Source organism: Antechinus flavipes, chromosome 5 (genome assembly GCF_016432865.1).
Source record: "Antechinus flavipes isolate AdamAnt ecotype Samford, QLD, Australia chromosome 5, AdamAnt_v2, whole genome shotgun sequence".
Taxonomy (NCBI): domain Eukaryota; kingdom Metazoa; phylum Chordata; class Mammalia; order Dasyuromorphia; family Dasyuridae; genus Antechinus; species Antechinus flavipes.
Genome location: NC_067402.1, coordinates 130885378 through 130903953, shown reverse-complemented (window position 1 = coordinate 130903953; position 18576 = coordinate 130885378). Strand labels below are relative to the sequence as shown.

Genomic DNA, 18576 nt, shown 5'->3' with positions numbered 1-18576 from the left:
ATTTTCAGTTCCCTGACCAGACCAACCTGCTTTGTATTAGTAGACATTGATTCCACCAAAAGATATCTCTCAGAATTCAGTGCTTAACTTAGTGCCTGATTCATAGGAGATACTTAATAAATGTTTATTGATTGACTAGAAACTAGATATTCCCTTTTGTATGCATTAACTACCATGATCATTTTAGAAGAATAGTATTCTAAGACTAGCAATCATCCTGCCAAAGTCTCATCTATAGGAAATCTCAGCTTGTAAAATTACTTCCATATTGAGTATTTCTCTGGGGTTAGAGAAGCATGAACCACAAGGAAAAATGCTTGGTCAAACTCATTTAGCATTAAAACCTAATATTGCTCAATAGCAGTTCACAGAATTAGTTGAGGGGCATTTCCCATGCATCTCTAACCAAGATATCAACATTTATTATTATTATTTAGTAATCAGTCCTCCTTTCCTTATCTCTCCCCTTGAGATAGTTTAAATTGGGTTGAAAGTTATCAACTTCCTCCTTAAACTCACTCTGACCTTCAATATTGCTGTCCATGTGCCTCCACCATACTCATAACTGCAATGTTGAGATTATCTGGATAAAAAAAGCTGAAAGGGAGCAAAGGTCTCACCTTTGGAGGATGAAAGAATTTACTACACTGTGCTGTGCATGTCTTCAGGGGGGAAAAAATCCCTTCTAATTACACAACAGTTAGAAAAGCAGAAACCAACCTTTCCTAACCCATGCCTGAGGAATCAGAGGATTCAACATCCTATTTCTTGCTTCAATAAAGATTATTGGGGAGAGAAAAAAAATCCTCTTGGCTTTTAAAAGTTTGCAAATAGAGCTCAAATGAAGACATCCATAAAGTTACCTGAATATTTTTAACAAACAATTTATATCCCCTAGTAGAATGTAAGCTCTTTGAGGACAGAAAATCTTTTGGGGTTTTAGCTTTGTACCCTTATTTCCTACTACAGAACAAAAGTTTTAAAATGCTCCAATACAATAAGTCAATTGAACTGAAAAGAAAACTTGAAATTCAGATATAATTTTATACAAATTATCGGAATACATTTGATACCCAAAGTGTGGTTTCTACAAGATGAATCAAAGAAACCAAAATTTCTAATTCATGTACCAAATTATCTGGACTTTATATATCTTAGGCATTTTGTAAATTCAGGATTCTCCCTAGATGATATCTAATTACTAGATTTATTTGAAGCTCTAAATATGCCCAGGTAAAAGGTTTTCTTCAAATTTCACATTTTTGTTCATATTTTTCCTTAGCTCTTACCATTCTATTATATAGAATACTTATTTTTGTGTATAACTTAATAATAATAATTAATATTTATGGATCACAAGACATAAGGTTTGAAAAATTCTTAAAATGTTTATCTAATTTGGTCTTCCCACTAATTCCGTGAAGTAAGCATTCATTCTCATCATTTAACAGATGAGGAAAGTGAGGCTGAGGAAGATTTAAGTGACCTACCTAAGATCACACAGCTAGTAAGTATGCAAGGCAGGATATGAACCTAGATATTTCAGAGTTCATATGCATTGAACCCAACTAGCTTCCTCTTATACCCTCTCTCACCTCAATTATAACTTTTTGACAGTGGGAACCACATCATTTTTCCTATTATTACCCCTAGTATCCTATTACCCCTAATATCTAGCATAATGGCAGATGCATAATTAAGACTTAATAAATGTTTTATTGAATTGATCATAAATTTAAAAATGCCTTCAAAGAATGATCCCTTGCTGCTAGAATCATTATATTTCTGACTTGAGCAGTGGACTCTAATCTATGACAAGCTATGTTAAGGATAAAGGATATAAGGATATAAGGATAAAGATATCAAATTCTCCATTCTTCATCTTATAAAAAGTAAAAACTACTAGAAATATCCTCAAAAGCCTATTTATTCATTATTAAGATCAACAACAAAATAATTTTCCCTCCTCGGTATAGGTATAGTGTATGTGTACCATTGTACACATACTTTCATATGGTCTTCATTTTGCTCATTTTTGTTTATGAGATAGTCCAATATTCACATTAACATCCAACTTACATTTTAGTAACTGCCTACTATGTGCTGGCACTTGATTCTTTCCATTCTTCTATGCTGTGTTTCATCCATAGACTAGATTTATCAATGGACGAGACAATATAACCTGGTCATGGATTCCATGCTACTTTGTATACTACAACACCCAGAATTAGACTGTATCGGGGTCTTTAAAAGATGAAATTCCAGTTCTAAGGAGTGTCCAAAAAAAAAAAAAAGCCATGTCCTGCTTCTGTCTTTTTTTTTAATTGTTGATGTATTTGGATGTTATATCTATGTGTTTATAGGAAACAGGTAGACAAGCATGCTCATCTAAGCTTTAGAATTATAGATTTTTCAGGCTGGAAGGAACCAGAGATGCTAAACTTAAAGTCCCTGAAATTATTTTTTTAAAGCATTTTGATAACTATATTTCAATTTAATTGGTTTCTTTTGTAATCCTATGTATTTTATGTTATTCATTTAAAAATATTATATTGGGAGTCCATATATTTCAATCTACCAAAGGGGTCCGTGATTTAAAAAAGTTAAAAATCCCTAAGATATATAATAGTGATGAAGATGTAGTGATTGATCCTAAAAGTAGAAAACCCCTTAAGAAAGAGCTGAGCACAGATATTGAGCACAATAGCTAATTAGGATGAGAACTAACAACTTTGCATTCAACTCTATGCACTTAAAGTTATTCTATTTTTAGGCTTTCTCCTTTATTTCAAGGAATAAAAAGCTACTCTTATTTACAAGTCAATTCATTTAATTACTTAAGTTGTTTTCAATCAAGATAATTCTGATGAATATTTCAGAATGCAGTTCAACTCAACATCAAAATTCTATAAGCTCATATATGAGACAAGATGACCCACATGAGGGTTCATTCGGGGTCAAAGTTATTAAAATATTGTTAGGAGTTGTTCATTGTTCAGTCATAACTACTCTTTGTGACCCCATTTGGGATTTTCTTGGCAAAGATAATGATGAGTTTTGTTATTTCCTTCTCCAGCTCACTTTACAGTTGAGGAAACTGAGTTAAAAGGATTAAATAACTTGCTCAGAGTTACAAGGTCAATTTGAAATTTTCTTAACTACACACCAGACACTCTTTTTATCTACTGTATCACTTAGCAGCCTCAGAAGTGATTAGTACCTCTCCTAGAAAACATTCAAGCCTGAACCATCTTATTTATTCTTCATGGCATAAAAATCTAAGTTCTCAATCAAAAATGGCAACAGCCAATGAAGTCCACTTGAAGCAATGGGTTATCTCCAAGCAGAAGTGAGATGTTCTCTGACTGAGTGAGAAAACAAGTCACACTCCTAAATTTTTCAAATTTTTACTTTATCATGCCTTTTAGTTTAAAAAAACTCTTTATCAATGTACAATATTGACTTCAGACAGAAATTTAATTGACAGAAATTGATTGCAATTTGCTTTGCCTAAAACTTGAGATGTGTTTTCTGAGATAACCTAAAGATCATGTTACTTATCCTGTCTTGTAACTTCTTTAAACTCCTTCCCTATATTGAGTTAAACCAGAAAGTAATATCTAAGAGATTAAGAACCACAAAAGAACAGTCATAATATTTAATGCTATAGCCTCAGTACTTATATCCCAGTGATATAAGAAATGTATCTTAATTTGTCTCCATCTTTTACAAAACACATTGTGATCACATTGCACAGGATAAATTCCTTCTCGAATCTGATGTCAGAAGAAAAAAAAAAGATTCTTTTACAGACAAATAATTTCATTTGATCAGAGAAGGAATATAATATACTTAGCCATAAAATTCTATAAACATATACATATACAGATCTTAGCTATCCTTGAAGTCTTTCACTTCTCTCAGCTTCTTCCTCAGTCATCCCATATTTATCCCAGTCAAATTCATAGAATAAACTATCTACACTGTGGGACTCAATTCCCTCAGCTTAACCCTATCTTCTAACATTACTACTCTTAAACCACCTTTCCAGGACTCTCCAGGATTATCAATGATAAGTGCAATGGCCTCTTTTCTTTTTTCTTCCTATTGTGGAAGCATATTAACAATTTCCCTTTGACTTCAACAGAAAATTTTGAGAAATAAATCTCTCCAGCCTAAAGTTCTTTGCAGACTTACCAGAAGGAAGGAAACTTGATCAGTACTAAATCAAACTTCTTAGGAAACAATGTTCCCCATTAAAATCCTTCTCAATCCTAATACCTTTTTTTTTTTTAAAGAAAAAGGTTTTGGAATAAAAATGAAAGTTGAAGCTGGATAAAATTAATTGAGTGGTAACCAAATTTAGAAGTTAAAACACTCCTAAGTGAGGGCTTTATCATTAAAGCTAAAGGCAGCCCCCTTTCCCCATTTCCTGACTGGATTAGGGTACAGATCAGAATAAACAGATCTCATTGGTGGCTTTAGTTAGCCGAGACCAGATAGGTAGGGGAGAGCCTTTGAAAAGAGTGATTAAAATAAAAGAATTGAGTGGCTTTTAGGAGAATGATTCTCCAGGGGATTTCAGGAAAGATTAAGGGACTATAGTTGTATCGGCAAGAGTAGAAAGTTAACCCAAAACTTTATCATATTGTGACGTTTTCCTTCTACAAGATTCCTATAAATGTCACACTTAAAACCATTTAAAATATGTGCTAGGTGCCAAATCCTGTGTTAAGTGCCTAGAATACAAAGAAGAACAAAAGATAACCCTATCTTTTGAGGAACTCAAAATCTAATGGGTGAGAGGGCAAGAAAAAAATATGTACAAACTATATCAGGTTAAATAGGAAATAAACAACTGAGAGAATGCATTAGAATCAAGAGGAATAGGGAAAGGCTTCCTCTGAAATGTGGGATCTTAACTGGGACATGAAAGAAGGTAGGAGGTAGAAATGAAAAGGGAAAGCATTCCAATTTGAGGGTGGTGGGAGGGTAGCCAGTGACAAGTCCAAAGCATGGAGATGGTGAAGTGTCTTGTGTCCCAGAAGAGCAAGGGAAGCTAGGGTTACTGAATTGAAGAGTACATGAGGGAAGGGAAGTAAAGTGTAAGAAAACTGGAAAAGTAGGGGTGTGGCCCACAGTATACTGAGGAGACTGATAAGGAATGATCTGACTCGCAGAAGAAGGGATGAATAGTATGAGAAAAATCTAGAGAGGTCAGGAAGGTTAAGAAATTTGGAGAAAAATCATTAGATTTTACAATTAATTCATTTGACAAATATTACTTCAAAATATCTTGTATTATAGAAAGATGTCTGAGGCCAGGAGATAATGCAAACAGTTTCTCTCCAAACAGAAAAACTGAAGTAAGGTTAAATTAATAAATGATATCTGGTATCACTTAGTATCTCTCATACAAAATGATATTCTACTTGAATTTTCAGTCATATCTAACACTATCACCTTCTATATACTGTGTCTTCCCCGGGCTTGTGATACTGTTCTCTAGATTCACCTCTTCCTCATTTGCTAGATTATCTAGATTAGCAACCATGGTTTTTTTTTTTTTCCTCCACTAAATGTATTTGTCACCCCAGGCTCTATCCTAAACCTTTTTCTCCATTTTGATCTTCCAGCAATATCGCAAAAGATTCAATTACCATCACAAAGCAAATGTCTACAAAATCTAGATATCTAGCCCAAAGGATTCTTCACTCATATTCAAATCAGATACACAGAAATTTAAAATTGGGAAAAACCACTCAATCTGTTTGCAAGTTTAAATTCCTTCTCCAGGATACCCTCCAGGAAGGCAATACAACCTTTATCAGAAAAGCCCTCAGCTGGGTATCTCAACTTAGATGACCCCAAAGATATTTCATATTCAGTGAATTGAAAATGCAGTTTCCCACAAATGTCAGCTTTCCCCATTTATTCACTTAGATTCTTAACTGTAGAGGAGGCTTTGAATTTACTCTCTCCCTTAACCCACATATCCAACTTGTTATCATTTTGTGGACTTTGTCTCCCCAACATCTCTTGCATGGATTTCTCCATGTCCTAGTTCACATACTCACCATCTCTTGAGTATTGTGAAAACCTCTTAACTGATCTCTGCATTTCTACTTGATCCCCTACTCATCTGCTAAATTCATATTCCCAAAACAGAGCTCTGACCATTGATTCTCATAATCAAAAATCTTTAGAGAATTCCTTTTATTGCTATGATGCAAAATAAGCAAAAACTCCTCACCCAGTTTAAAACTCTTTGCAACCAAGATCACACCTCTGAGCTCTACATTATCAATAAATATTTAGTAAGTGCCTACCATGTGCCAGACACTAGACTAAGCACCTAGCATACAATAAGAGGCAAAAGACAATCCAAGGAGCTAGAGAGGTAACAAGCAAACAAATTTGTACAAACAAGCTATATATGGGATAAAAAGAAGAGAATTAAAAGGAGGAATGCACTAGAATTGAGGAGTTTAGAAAGGCTTCCAATGGTGACTCTTAAACTAGTATTCAGATATCAGGCATCCCAATAGCCTCCAGGATCAAATACAAAATCCTGTTTCATATTTAAAGACCTTCCCAATTAGATCTTCTCTTATCTTTCCAGTCTTTTTACACCTTACTGCCCAGTACCCAGGTTTCAGTGGCAATGGCCTCCCAGCTGCTCCACAAACAAAACACTTCCTCCTTCAGTTCTAAGCATTTTCTTTGACTGTTCCCCATACTTGGAATGCTCTCCCCTTTCCAGTCCACCTACTGACCTCCCTATCCCAGTTAAGTCCTAGCTAAAATTCATTCTTTTTTACTGGGAGATTTCCCAATCCCTTTAATTCTAGTGCCTTCCTTCTGTTAATTTTTTTCTCATATCAATTCTCAATATACCTAGCTTTATTTATATTTGTTTGCGCATCATTTTCCCCTTTCTATTCTAAGCTCTTAGAGGATATGATGTGGGAAAGATTCCCCACCCCCCACCCCACCCAGTTACCATTTAATTACCCTTTAACTCACAAATCCTGTTCCTTTTGAATTCCAATAAAAGATCCCAGCCCCACCCGGATCTGAGTCAACTTTGGGGCTACACCCAAAAGCCCCTGGAGCTAAATCTCCCATTATAAAAGGGAGATGCTGGTACCCCCTCTTTGTAGATTCCAAACATGCTAGCCATGTGAGGACCCTCTGTCCACTGGACTCTCTGTCCGGTGCCTTTCTTATCTCTACCTTCACCTATCTCCTTACTTCCAAGCCCAATAATAAACCTCTTTTATTAATCTAGCTCTCTTTATTGGGGACTCGTGCCGCTACTAGAGCTCATTTACCGCTGTATTCTTGTGCCGAATCCAAGGGGATTGCAGGGGGGACTCTATTTGACTCCCTGTACCCCAAACCTGCCACTAGACCTCAACTAAACCCTAATTTGATGTAGGTACCCCAAATCTAGCCCTCAACAGATATAAGGATTGTCTTTTTTACCCCAATGCTTTAGCAATGGCTCTGGCACAGAGTAGATGTTAATAAATATTTATTGAGTGTTTGAAATACACAATGAAATAGGGAATCATAGATCAGAGAGTTAAATCTAGAAGGGGCCTTGTAGATCACCTAGTCTAAATCCTCCTTTTTAAAATTAGTCTGGGCTCAAAAAGATTGTGACTTCCCCAAGATCAATATAATAAGTAGAATATCTACAGAATTAAAAATTATTTGTCACTGTGATAGTCATTTTTCAATTCTATCCAACTCTTCATGACTAGTTTTGGAGTTTTCGTGGCAAAGATACTGGCATTGTTTGCCATTTCCTTCTCCAGCTTATTTTACAGATGAGGAAATTGAGGGAAACAGGATTAAGTGACTTATCCAGGGTTCTATTAAGTTTTCCAGGTCACATTTGAACTCAGGAGGCTACGTGTCCCTGGCTTCAGGCCTGGCTTTCTATTCACTACACCTGCTGCCCCAAACCCACCTTACCTATCTAGAGACGAGGTTATTGGAGGTAAGGCAGGGGTGCTTAATGGTGGTAGAGTCCATTTTAAATAATGAAGTACTTGGGGTAGATAATACACTAGGAGTATATTGATGTTATTGTTGCTGTTAAATAAACTTGAAAAAATGTAAAATTAGAATTTCTTAATTTAGGATCATAGCATTTAGTGCTACTAGAAACTGTTATAGCACATTTCATAAAATCACCTCTATTTTAGAGGACTTGCTGAGGACCTATGGCCCTCTGAAGCATTTAGTATACTTTTTATCAGAGTTTCTTCAATTTTTTTCCTTGCCCATGACTTTTTTTGGCAGTATGATCCCTTTAAGTTTTAAAAGAAAGCTAATTATATTGGAATGCAGTTATTAAAATGTTTTTTTCATCCAGATACATGAATCCCAAGTTAAGAACCTCTTTATATAGAGAGAGGTCACCAGTAAAATCCAAGCAGAAATCCCTAGCCTGATAGAAAAGATCTTTCAATCAGTCTTTTTTTCTTTTTCTATTTTGTTCCCAAAAATCTAGTGATCTATTTTGTTTTTTTTTCCTTTTTGATTTTCTTCCTTTCACTTAAATTTTAAATCATCCCTCCAATATAACAACTTAAGCATTATTCTACTAAATTATCTAGTACAAATTAAGTTAACAATTGATTGGTTTACTTGCTTTTCTCCATTGTTGTAATGTTGTTCAGTGGGATCTGACTCAGTCTCAGGGACCCCATTTGGGGTTTACTTGGCAAAAATGCTGAACTGGATTGCCATTACTTTTTCCAGTTCATTTAACAGATGAGAAAACTGAGGCAAACAGGATTAAGTGAGTTGCCCAGGATCACACAGCTAGTAAGTGTCTGAGGCTGAATTTGAATTCAGATTCTCCTGACTCCAGCAGTTTATCTACTGTGCCACACAATTCTCTCTCTCCCCCCATGCTTAAAACATATTCTCCCTTCCACCTCAGCCCTTTAATGCATCCCTCTCTTCAAGACTCAGCTCAAGTTGTTCCTCCTAAAGAAACAATTTCTGATCTCACCAATTTTTAGTAATATTACAAAAAATACTTTGTACATAACTTGCATTGACTTGTCTGTGCACACATTGATAACTCTGAGTAAACTATTTTGATAATAGGGTATGGTTGTTTTTTTAAAAATAACGTATATCCCAAGTGCCTTGAGTAGTAGCTTGAATATAGTATTTAATATTTTCCTGTTGAATAAAATAATTTGAAGTTTTAGAGCATATGATACGAGATGTAGCCATAAATACGGTGCATTTCTGTCTGTGAATTATCCGGATTTAGACTTATCTATGCGCCAAGTTGACCTAAAGCACCAAAGTTTAAAATAAGGATGGAATTCTGAAAGCAGAAAAGGTGCAGGTCACCTATAGTCAAATGATAAATCAAAAAACAATATAAATTCTTACTATTAAATCCATTTCACTTTCATGTCATGGTATCACCTCCCTGATGCCATAGTCCTCTTCAAGAATGAAGAACAATAACTTCAGTGGGAAGGAGGAGGAGGAAAAGGAAGAAAAGTAGAAAAGGGGGGAGGAGAAGAGAAGGAAGAGGAGGAGGAAGAAGAAGAGGAGGAAGAGGAACAAAGAAGGAGGAACAAGAGGAGGAGCAGGAGCAGGAGATGCTGCCCCACAGGAGAACCAAATGACACTGGCCAATTGAGCAACAAAGAATAAGCTCTGGAAATACAAAGAAAAAGAAAAACCAGTTCCTGCCTCAGAGAGCGCCCTTTCCAACTGAGGAGAAAATATGTAAATATATACAAATACATACAAATAAAATACAATCAGAGTAGCTTAGAGATCCTCTCTGAGGAGATGTTCAATAGCAGCTGGAAAAGCCTCTTGCAGAAGAGCCATTTGAAATGAGACCCGAAGGAAGCCGCAGAAACTGAGAAACAAAGGTGGGGAAAGAATGTTGAGAGAAAGTTCTGCAATGTTATGTTTAAAGAACCTCAGGTAAGCTTGTCTACCTGGATCCTGGATTCAATGAGGGAAGTAAAGTGTAAGAAGACTGGAAAGTAGAAACTATGCACTGTATAAATATAAATAACTATATTTCAAATTTCAGAAGCTAGTAGATGGAAGCAAGAAGATCTGAGTTCAAAACTGTTCTGAGACATGCTGAGTGATCCTGAGCAAGTCACTTAACCTGTGTACATTCCTCATCTTGTGAAACAAGCATTAACTCTGTCTCACAGAGTCATTGTAAAGATCACGTACTTGGATAGGTAAGCATTTACTAGCTTCATTTCAATATAATTAATTTTCTTTTTAAACTTATGGATGAATGAGATAATATTCTAAAGTGACATCTAGCACTCTATAAATGCTTACTCCCTTCCCTTCCTTATATGCCAGACAGATTCTGTTTTAAAAGGAAGCTACTTTGGTTTATCTAACAAGAAGAGACATATGTAGATCTACCAAAATCATTTAGGCAGCCAAACAGAAACTGTATTAATATTGGGTAGAGACAAGACATGGAGAAGACCAATGGTAATAAGCCAGGTTAAGGGATAGGAGGAGCTGCAACTGGAGTGGTGGCTGTGTGAATAAAGAGATGTATGTAAGATATTTTATGAAATTATAAATGACAAGATTTAGGAAGGCAGTGGTTAATGTGGGATGAGTGGAGAGGAGAATGACTCAGAGATTAAAGACTGGGAAAGATGAGTGATTGGGAGAATAGTGGGTGCCCTTCATAGTAAAAGGGAAGTTGAAAAGAGGGGAAGGTTTAAAGAAGAAATTAATATAACTTATTTAAAATATATTAACCTTCAAATGCCAATAGGAACCTAGTTGGACATGCCCTAAAGATGATGTAAAATTGCAGCTGCAGAAGGAGGCTGGATATGTAGATGCAGGAGTCATCTGCTGAGAGGCAATAAGTGGACTCATTGGAAGCTGATGTGATCCCCAAATAACATTGTCAAGAAGGAAAAGAAGAGGCCAAAGATTGAGCCTTGGGGTACACAGACAGTATGGATAAGGAGAACATGTGAAAATACAAAAGGACAATAAAGGAAAACAAAAGATATTTCTTCTCAAGTTATCCAAATGCTGGTCTCCATTCACCACTCTATTTTTGGAGATCTGTCCTAATGAAGATAGTCCTTTCTCAAAGATGATACTGAAAAAAGTCAGTTCTACTAATCCCATAGCTACAGTCAGCCCTTGGTAGAACTGTTCCAGAAATGGTAGTTTAAGGTAGCAATATTTGAAATAGCCTGGGTCACCTTGAGCATCCCAAAGGATACTAGGAAGAGGGGTAAGCTCAGTATTTTGAGGATTTGAGCAACAAATGTAGACAGGGAAAAACAATGTTTTCAGACATCTCAGAGAGCCAGACTTTGTCACTTCTCCCTGACTGCTCCCTTCCTCCACTGGAAGTTATTTCAACTCTCAATACCATCAGAGAAATTCAGACTTATTCATAGTCACATGGCAAGGTTGTGGCTCCACTGGGACTCAAAATGCTGAATTTCTGACTTCCCATTTCATATTTTGGTCATAAAGATTCAAAGAAATTCACCACACACAGGAAAAAAAAAAAAAAAAACCTTACAATTTAGCCTCTGCTCAACCCACAAAATCTTAATTACTCCATGCCCAGTGTCCTGACCAATACCATTTGTTCTTAACAGAGGGGGACATTCATTTTCCTGCCAGTGCTTATGACCACTACTGCCACTGACACCACAGCCTTGTTCACTTCCAATCATTTAGGCCAGAGGTCATCAACAAAAGGCATTCAGGCCCTTAAGTTCCTGGTAGATAGCTGGATAACCCAGTGGATAGAGTGATGCACAGAAAATTAGGAAGACCTGAATTAAGATCGACTTCAATGATCCTGGACAAGTCACTTAAACTTTCTTGAGCAGTATTTTTCTCATCTATAAAACAGAAATGATAAAGAGAATTTACTCTCAGGGGTTGTTGTGAAAATGTAATGAGATAGTGCTCTATTCATAAAAGATTTGCAATCCTCAGAACATTAGTTAAATGCTAGCTATTGTTATTATTGTGCTGGGGTCTATATAAAGAGAATTATATGGATTTAGTCTAAGCAGGGTACATAATAAAGTCTCTAAAATAGGTGTTTGTTATTGATTGTTTGCCTAAGACAAAATTCAGGGACAGGAAGGAAGAAGGTAAAGACTTATATGAGAATATCAGAGAAAGAAGTACATAAACTTGGTCACCGTCTCTCACTACCCTCCTAAACCCCACTCAGGTGGGGGAATTAGCAGTAAACTAAAAGAAAGGAAAGGAAAAACCCAGAAAAATCTACTCCATTATCTCAATGGCAATCTAGATTTCAACCAACTAGGGAAAATTCCTTATCAGTAGCAACATTTACTTGGGCTTGAAGATTTGCAAACTATTCTACAAAGGATCTCATTTTATTTTCATAATCCTGGGAGGCAGGTTAATCCCACTTTATAGATGAGAAAACTGAAACAAGTTAGTGACTTGACTAGGGTCACCTATTTAATAAATGTCATAAACTAAGTTTGAACTTAGGTGTTCAGGATTCCGGTTGCAGCTCTCTCCCTTCTTTAATTATACTAATGACTATCATCACCTCATATTGCTTTATAATATTAACTGCTGTCATTGATTTAATTTAATTTTTCTTCCTTTTATTTCAAAGTAAGAAAACATGAGAAAGATAGCAATTAATGAAATTTTTAGATCATTAAATTAAATTCCCTGCTGTTTTCTTATAGCAATTAATTTTTTTTTAAGCATTCCCTTAAGTTATCTAATCCATTCTTAAAATTTTACAACTAAGGAAATTCCACAACTTACCTTAAGTTATTTCAATATTTCAACAACTCAGTCATCTGAAAACTCCCCTCATGATTAACAAAAACTCTTTCACACATTTAAGTCACATAACTTTCTTCTACCAGTTATGACAAAAAGGACCCAACAGTTTCTTCTCTTACCATATAATGACCCTTACCCACAGCCTCTTAAGAAGAGAGGAAACCAAAGAATAGCTTCCAGAAACAACCCCAGCTTTCTAGTTTCACTGATCATAAACTCTCAGAGATAGTATTGATGCTATTTGGATATCTTCAGAGAGATTAAATTCCTTGACTTCTCATTGGTTCATGCTCTCTAGAGTCAGGATTTTTTTTTTTTTTACCTCTCTAGAGATTACAATAATGTCTTTTCTTTTCCTTCCCTTTTCCTAAAATGAACCAGAGCACTACTGTCCCAAACTCTCCTTCATAGGCCATATTTTCTCTACTGTGGATTATTCCTGTTACTCTGCTGAGCACCATTCATTATTCTGCAGCTAAAAGGACACTATTCTACAATTAAAGAAACAACTAAATATAATTGCTTTGTATGTTAGATAGTTCCCTTAAAAAGAGTCTCTTTCTTCTGTTTTTTGTTTTTGTTTTTGATTTTTTTGCAAAAATCTTACACGACTGGCTTTATAGACCATTATTGTACTACTGGTCAAATCAGTTTTCGCTGGGGAATTTTTTTTCCCTTTTGAAATTTGTCATTGGATAATCCCATCTAATTTAGACTAGCTTTATATCAGGCCCAGAAACTATGAAGTTTCATTTTTTGGTATTGATTGATATATTTTCATTTCTCACTTTGCATCCGTTTCCCAAAAGAATTCATGACAAATTTTACTATCAATCCAATCCAAAGTATTTTATAATGTAGGACAATAAAGAGAGAATTGCTTGAAGTCAAAGAATCAAGTTCAAATCTCATTTCTCAGATTTGCCAACTGTGTGATTTTGGGTAAATTAGCCTTGGCCTCAATTTCCTCATCTGTAAAAATCAAAGGGTTGGATTACCTGGTCTCTGAAGATCCCTCCAGCTCCAAATGTGTGATCATTCTTTGAGATTATTTTATGAGATTGCTTTCTTCCCTATCTCCCCTCTCCTAAGCACCTTTATTTGTATCTAATGTTTTCTCTTTCATACCAAAAAACAATAATCTTTTCTTTTAAACCTTTTCCTTGGGCTAATTATATTTACCATATTCAAGTATTTTTATAACCTCCTCAGCTATTGAGAAAGAGACATAGTAAACTGTTGTGCCACAGAAAAAAATAGTCAGGACTACTTTTAAGAATATTATTCAGCTTGTTTCATTTCTTTTAACTACTAACTTTAAGTTTCAGTTCAACAAAAATTACCGGTTTCTAGAATTATGTGATTTATCCATGAAATCAAGAATTTGACAAACACAAACTATAAGACAATCAAGTATTGATCTGGAATTAAGAAAAAACTGGCTTTAAAAACTACCTGAGACAGTGGGTGCTGGTGAAATCACTTAACCAGTTTCCTCATCAGTAAATTGGGAATAACATCTGTAACATTTGGTCAGTGTGAGGTTGAAATGACAAAGTTTATAATTCACTTTGCAAGGTTTAACTTTACAAACCACTTATTACCAGGAAATACTAATTTTAAGTACATGAAGGTCTTTGACTGCAAAAACAGAATTGACAAATTGGAGATCTTTTAAAAGTAACTCCCTAATAAACAATAAAAAAGTTCCAACTCCTTAAAACGCATTTTGAAGGAGTCATTTTTAATATGTTAATTTAGACTCATAATCCAAGTTCAAAGGGATTCTAAAAGAACCTCAGTCTTCTGTTTCCATTTGTTTCTGTTGACTAGGGAGAGAAACCTCCTGAAATTTCTTATAAAGTTAGATATTCAGTGAAGTCTATAGTAAATAAATAACTAAGTCACCCTGGAGAAATTAACCATTACCTAAGATTTGGATTTGGGTCTCTTGTTTAAATCCTAAAATTGACATTTCTAATCAGAAATTTTGGGAAAATAATATTTGAAATAGAGATGACAATACTAGGTTTCATAGAACTAAGAAACTTCAAAACATACTATATATTGCCATTATTACTTTTTTTAAAAAGTTCTTTGTATTTCTACCAAAAGTTGTTTCCTAACCATAACATTTTAATTAAAAATTTCAATTATAATAAAAATCTTACTCTCTGGATCAAAACCATATTACTACTATACAACAGTCTGTTACTATAAGTCCCAATTTTTAAAATATTTATCCAAGTGTTAAATACTTTAGAAATTCATTAAAATAAATTTCAGAAATACAGTTAGGAATGAACATGTAATCATAAATTACCATCTATAAATGTACTGCCACAAATGAAATGCCAAAGAATTTTCCCCTTTCAGAAACCAAAAACCTGTGAACATTAAAATGGAGAAAAAAAAAATTGCTTCAGTAACCAAAATTCTTAAAATAGATAGAGATCACCACATTCTTGATTATGCCAAGAAATCCAAAGCTACTTACAAGATCAATTTAAACAGAATTATAGGAAATCACAGTTTGACAACTCTAATATCCAGTTGCCTACTTGACATTCAAGATGATCCCTGAATTACAAGCAAGCCACATATCGCAATAGAAAACAAGTATTGATCAGAATGGTCTTCATCAGTTTATTTAAAGTACAGAAAATTAACCGGTCCGTTCAGATACCTACCGGCACTGATTGGATTTCTATCACTGTTATCACTTCAACTAAGCAGCATCGACTCATAATCCCTGCCACCAGCACATAAGCAGCAGCATGCAAAAAGGGACAGAAGAAACAAACCACAGCTCAAAACTGGACCATGAATAATGTATAGCATGGCCTGGTTTGAATCCACTTAGTTCACAAGAGAGAAAAGAGAAGTAGCTCATTAGGGCATTTCCTGAACCCTGGTTGGAATTTCAGTTAAGGGAGAAGAAATGACAAAGCACTTTTAAGGAGGAGGGGGACTTCCTATCTTTGTCCCAAGTGTGTTGGGGAGTGGAGAAACAGTGGCCAAATGAACCCACCTAGATAGTGGTGGTGAGGCCCCAGAAAGAGCTCACTCTGATCCCAGGATTGCCCCATCCTTATTGCTTTTGCACAGAAAACACATTCTTGTTATCAAATTGGACTACGGTCCTGTACTTTGTGACAACTCCAAGTCTGCCCCTCTTTCATTGCTCTCACCTGCTTGTGCTTTTCAGCTCCAGAAGGTTGTATTTCTCCTGAAATACTTGTCAAGCTTTTGCTTCCTTTTTGGCATAAAGTTTAGTTTTTTTATTTCCTTAGATCTCATTTTGCTTAAAATGTTCCTTAAGGATCATTTATATCATACATTATATCACCTTGCTCAATTACATTTTCATCTTACCAATGGGATTGAGAGATATGATTCCTTGTAGCAGGAATTCTCAATTTAAAAAAAAATTTTTTTCCCTTGGCAAATTTGGTTTAGTATATGGATCCCTTCTCAGAATAACATTTTAAATGCACCATATAAAATACATAGGATCATAAAGAAAATCAATTATATTATAACATAATTATCAAAAAGAAAAATCAAACTTGCAGACCTCAGGTTAAGAATCTGTAGGTGCTATGAGGGCAATTTCATTTGTCTTTCTGTCCCTGAATTCTTGGCATAAGTTAGAGATGCTTAAAAAATGCTTGGTGGTTGATTGACAAATATATATCTCAACATCAAATATTTCAAGCTAAAGGGAACCATAGAGGTCAACTGATCTAACCCTTTCATTTATGGATGTAAAAACGAGGATCCAGAATAGCTAAGTGATTTTCAGTGTCACATAGCTAATAAATTACTCAAGCAAGTTTAGTCCAATCTTCCCAATTCCAAGTCCAGGGGCTTAAATCCATTATTCCAAGATGAAGGCAAATATAATGAAAATCTCTTTAGGGTAGGGGACTGTTCAGCTCTTGGTTTATTTGTTTTGGATCTACAATGCTTGATTCACAGTTGGCACTTAAATGTTTTTCGAACATAATGCAATGAAATTAGGAAGTCTCTGGATTTCATTATTCCTTTCATATCCTGGTTTAATCCTTGTTTTTCCTGGAGGTGCACTGATGGGATTTGCCCTATCTTTACAGATCCACCTTCCCAAGAGGGAGTACTTAATAGTCAGAGTATATCCCTCAGGAGTTCAAAATCCAGAGCTCTCACTTTTGCTCACCAATCACAATTTGTGCTATAAGAATTAGCAGGGCACTAGAGAATAGTGGCTTCATCTGCTTTTCTCTATTTAACCTACATTTCTGATTCCTGGAGCAAGACTTTCATGTTAATGACTGAAGTTTCATTTTCATTTCCAAAAGGTTCCGTTCATATTACTGTAGTTTTTGTGTTTTAAAAAGAGGAGTGCAGTCAAGTTGACATTTATGTTTGACAAGGAGGGTGATTAGAATAACTGGAAGTATCTCACCAAAATACTTGACTTCCTAGTCTCTGGAAAATATCTCCCTAACAGTCAAATGGGAAGAAAAGTCTACAAGAATAGCTAAATTACCCAATCATCTTTCATTTCAGATGACAGTATCAACCTCGCTGAAAGCCCTAAAGGAATGATGAGATTTTAATAAAGGTAAAAATTGTTGATTAGAGTGAATATTTAGAGGAGAAAAACTGTTGACTACATTAAGGTTGGCACTTGAAAAAAGGAAAAATAAAATAATTAGGAATACTATTTATTCTAGTTTAGCCTTAAAACAAACCAAAATTTAAAAAAACTGAGAAATGAAGTTCAAAATCAAGACTAATACTGTTCAGTCATTTCAATCCTGTCCAACTGAGAAAAACAGTAAAGTGACTTGCCCACAGTCACACAACTAGTAAGGGTCAGAGGTCACATTTGAATTCAGGTCTTCCTGATTCCAGGCTCAGCACAATTATCTACTATGCTACTTCACTGCCCTAAGGATAATAAAATCACTTGAAAGCAGAGCTCCCTGGTTGCTTCAAAACATAAATTTTGCTAGTCTATTAATAGGAGATGAGATTCATAATTATTCAACTCTGGATTGGCTCTTTCTTGAAACTCTTTAACCCAAACACAGTATTCTGTATTACTTTTTTGGGGCTATTTCTTGAAACACCTACTCTTCCCCCATGTTTGTAGTCTTTCCCTTATCTTACCACTTATCACCTCCAGGATGGAAACCCAATAAAATTTAATACAAAATAACAAACCCAAACCCCTCATTTTACAGTAAGATCAAGGTCTTCTAGGAAATAAACAAACTGGTTCCCACAGTAGTTTGATATCAGCTGCTCAGTTCCACTACTGGAGTTAGTAAATTCATTCTGCAGGCAGGCAAAAAACCTGCCAGATTTTCTGTCCTAAGAAAAAAGAATTTTTAGATTGACACTCTCAGGAACACTCCACAGCTTGGAACCAAGCAGGCCTTGGCAGTACTTTACCTGGTTGAACAAGCTTCTTACTGCCTACCTCAAGGGGAATAGGTACCTATTAGACAAAGAGGATTGTCTCTTCCAGGAACTCAAGAAAAAATTTGAAACCACTCTTTATAAAATATGTCTGCTTGTTTCAGCACACCGAGTCAAGATTTATCTTGGAATATACCTAGTTGATCAAATTTTTTCTTTAAGGTTCAGTCAAGTCTATTTGTGATGAATTAACCCAGAGAAGAGTTGCTAGCAAACTAAGCCGATCCATTTTTAGAAACTTAAGTAAAATAG

General features: G+C 35.3%; 1 protein-coding gene across 1 annotated transcript in view; it reads right to left on the bottom strand.

Moving 5' to 3' along the window:
- Positions 1 to 15666, bottom strand: part of TFEC (transcription factor EC) — an 89112-nt gene extending 73446 nt beyond the window's left edge. Inside the window, exon 1 of the mRNA XM_052001402.1 lies at positions 15546 to 15666. Within this exon, the coding sequence (XP_051857362.1) occupies positions 15546 to 15602 (57 nt within the window). The 5' untranslated portion in view covers positions 15603 to 15666. The remainder of the gene's footprint in view (positions 1 to 15545) is intronic.
- Positions 15667 to 18576: the final 2910 nt, after the last annotated feature.